General features: G+C 49.0%; 1 protein-coding gene across 1 annotated transcript in view; it reads right to left on the reverse strand.

The window, feature by feature from the left end:
* Positions 1-1,750, reverse strand: part of LOC146189612 (actin 403-like) — a 4,225-nt gene extending 2,475 nt beyond the window's left edge. Inside the window, exons 1-2 of the mRNA XM_084604372.1 lie at positions 1,613-1,750; positions 179-317 (exon numbers count right to left, since the gene is read on the reverse strand). Of these exons, the coding sequence (XP_084460498.1) occupies positions 179-304 (126 nt within the window). The 5' untranslated portion in view covers positions 305-317; positions 1,613-1,750. The remainder of the gene's footprint in view (positions 1-178; positions 318-1,612) is intronic.
* Between the last annotated feature and the right edge of the window lie 2,032 nt (positions 1,751-3,782).

Genomic DNA, 3,782 nt, shown 5'->3' on the forward strand with positions numbered 1-3,782 from the left:
AAGACTACTCGATTCCTCAATGCTACGAGTAAGAGGCTGCAGTATTGCGATTTGCGCCTCGCAATCCCCGTCAGGCTACAGCTAGGAGCTGACACTAGCGTCCGCCTGTGTCCCGGAGGCTACAGCCTGAGGAAAAGGGTCATTAAGAAGGAGGGGGGGGGGGGGGGCGCATACAGACCTGGTGGCGGGGGCGACCCACGATGGAGGGGAAGACGGCGCGGGGAGCGTCGTCACCGGCGAAACCGGCCTTGCACATGCCGGAGCCATTGTCGACCACCAGGGCGGCAACCTCGTCGTCACACATGTTGGCTGTTTAGCTGCATAGGAACAGGAAAGAAGATTCAGGGTTATGGGAGGCATAACACAACTGCAGGGCAGCTTGGAAGCGTGCGTAACGCCGAGAACCAGAGTAGTATATCTCAGCAAATAGCGCTACGCAACCACGAGATTGACAGGACAGGAGAAGTTTACCGGGTAACGATTAGGCTTTGAAAGGAGCAAATACAACCTGCGACGCTCAGCACTGCGTTACGCTTCCAAGAGGCCACAACGTAGAAAAGTGCAGTAAAATTTACAGCACCGATTCGCGATACGGAAATCCGGATACGGCAAGAAAAGCGACAGGCGTTCAGCTAAGGATCGGGCGCTCATAGCTATATAGCGATCAACCTAATCAGGAATTGGCGCATGCGTGCAGTGGTCCGAAAGCTAAAAATAAGAGGGAAGTTAAATTTAGAGTAAAATTTACAGCACCGATTCGCGATGCGGCAATCCGGATAAGGCAAGGAAAGAGACAGATGCTCAGCTAAAGATCAGGCGCTCACAGATAGAGCGATCAACCTAATAAGGAATCGGCACACGCTTGCAGTGGTCCGAGAGCTAAAAATAAGAGGCAAGTGAGCCTGCCGCTCGGTACGTTCAAATTTAGAGTAAAATTTACATCACCGATTCGCGATACGGAAATCCAGATACGGCAAGAAAAGCGACAGACGCTCGGCTAAAGATCAGGCGCTCAGGGCTACAGCGATCAACCTAATTAGGAATCGGCACGCCCGTGCAGTGTCCCGAGAGCTAAAAATAGAGGCAAGTGAGCCGGCCGCCTGGCACGTTCAAATTTGGCGCGCTTCGGGGCAGCGAACTAACCCTCCCGCCGGCTTTTCTTGGAACCGCGCCCCCATCACTACATCACCAATTGGACGCTGCTGCTAACTCGCCGCTATACGAAAGCTAGAGCATCTGCCAATGGGACCGAACCGATCGGTCGACAACGCTAAAGGCGAAAATTTTGCAGTCTTCTCAGTACTCACGAATACACCGCGTCGAAGTTTTTCAGCTAAACCGGGATCAGCACTGAGGGAAATCGAAGCGGAGCGAGCGAATAATCCAAGAGGTGAAGCACGGCACTGCTGCCGAAGGCACGGAGAGCAGATGTAGAACTAATTGAAACTGTTAAGCAGTTAAGCCACGGAGCTGAACGCAATTAGCACAGAGCAGATTATCCCTCTCGCTATAATCGGTCGGTAATCCACGGAAGGCCGGCGACGCCCAGGAGCCGAAAGCACACTTGGGGTTTCGAGAAAGCGCCGAACTGCTGCTGCTTGCCGCTGCCCACCTTGTTGAGCGAATGCCCCGCCTGGACGAATGGAAAACTTCTCGTAAACACCGAGAGGCCCGGAGTGACGACTCTGGGCTCCGCTCCGGCATTATATACCGGGGGTCGCGCCGCGCCGAACGCTTCGCTCGCCGTCACGTGGCCCAGACGTGACGTATGCGTAGCGCCCGTGGCCAGCGCCATATAGGGTCGGCGGTGGGGGTGCGCGCGTCATGAGCGAGAACCCCGGGCCCCGGAGCGTCTGCTGCTGCCTCGGTATGGTCACCATAGCTTCGGTACAGAAAGGTTAGTGTCCGGTCTGCGAAAAGAGCTGTTCAGTTGGGCGCAAAGCATGCCAATGAAGGTGCTGCCATGTGTGAATTGTAGGTGCTCTTCTTTTATTTATTTTTTTTTTTTTTTGCGTGCGATGTTCGTGATTGTGTGCTGTTTGCTTAACGTTCTGGTTTGTCGCATACCACAGGAATTTGTGCCGAGTTACAGCATGCGCCAGTTTATCGTGCGCACTTTTCAAGGCGAGCATTGCACTATGTGTGGGCCACAGTTTAATGCTGGGTGAAGGTTTGGCTACTGGTGAGTTGCCTTTTTTGGGCAGTGTATATTCTACTGGCTGGCACTCGCCGATAATTAGCTAGTTAAGGCGACGGAGGTCATTCTTTGTCTTTTTCCTTCTCCTCGATTCTCCTAGTGCTGTATCTTCTGCTCGAATATCAGATAAGTGCATACGAAGTATAAAACCAGTAAAACCAATTGCTCGGCTAGGTTGTGCATTCTGTATAAAGGAAAAGTTCTACAGCGCTAAAAAAGAGAGAGAGAGACGAGCACGCACACAAGGGCAGGATGGACGAGCGCCCGTCCTGCCCTTGCCTGTGTGCTCGTCCTTTTTATTTTTATATTTTTTAGCGCTCTGCAACTTTCCCTTTATTTCGAAGTACTTACCCGTGATCCAGTTTGAGCACCACGAGCTTGAAACCAGCAATGAACTTTTTGTGACCCCCTCTCATTAGTGAGAACCTTGGTTCGAAGTCCAGTGCAAAATAACTCTCCACATAGCTCAGTGCTGCCAAAATCGGCAGCTATATATGTATGGATGATAGTTTGCACCTAGGTACGAGAATAAGAAGCTATGTTGAGAGAGCAAAAATGATCACCTAAAAACTGTTCAGGTAGCTCTGTAATGGTGCACAGGTCACATAGTGAAGTGCTTCCAAGTAATGAACTCGCTAGTGAAACCTTCTGTGAGCATGTTATCCTGCTTCTTTAGTTTCTTTACGCTCTATTCATATTGTCAGTATGCTGTAAGTAAGCTCCCTTTAGACAGAACTTTTAATTACAAAGAAATTACACGCCATTATATATTCTTCTTCTTGGAAATCTGGTTGATATCTGGCTTGCATAACTACCTCAAAAATATCGCCCAGATGGTTCCTTGCCTGCAATGGCTTGCTGTCCAAACAGCATTCTAGTTTATTTGCTGACACTGTGGTACACGCAGCATGGACCCTTAATAGCGCTTCGTTCACTGAAAATAGGTTGTGAGAGTATACGGGTGATCCCTGTGAGTACTTTTTTTGAAAGCTAGGCTTGTTTGAGGGCTTTGTTGTGCTAGCTTAACGGGAGGGCAGACTGCTTATTGTGTGTGCTGTACAGCCGGTAATATTGCAGCTATTCATCAATCAGTCCATTCCAGCCATGCTTTTTCTGTTCAATAAGAAGACAGTGATTATTTGGTTGCAGTAGGTTTCACCCTCAACCATGAACATTCATTAAGCTTTTCACAAGTGGTCTGTGCGGTTGTGGAATTCTCGCTGTACCAGCAATATTGTGATAGGAAGCAAAATAAGAACAATTATTAATGTACAGACTAAGGACAAATATAAGCGTTAAAGGTCCTCGTGTGCTGTGCTATGCCAGTTCATGCACATTCACTCATTCCAGAGTTTGGTATGCTTCTTTCCAAGAGGACGTCTTTGGAAGTATTTTTCTAGTTTGCTGAAAGCGGAGCTGAGTGGCTTGTCGCCACGCTTGAAAACATGACACTACCGCAAAGCTATGTTCTTTTTGTTCATTCATGCCACATAATACATTTTTGTTTGTTCATGCTGCCAGGACACAGGTTTATCAATTTCTTTGTAGCGCAATCACCTGCTGAGGCTTATCTCGAAATTATTGC

Source organism: Amblyomma maculatum, chromosome 5 (genome assembly GCF_055883805.1).
Source record: "Amblyomma maculatum isolate TAMU_Amacu chromosome 5, ASM5588380v1, whole genome shotgun sequence".
NCBI lineage: Eukaryota > Metazoa > Arthropoda > Arachnida > Ixodida > Ixodidae > Amblyomma > Amblyomma maculatum.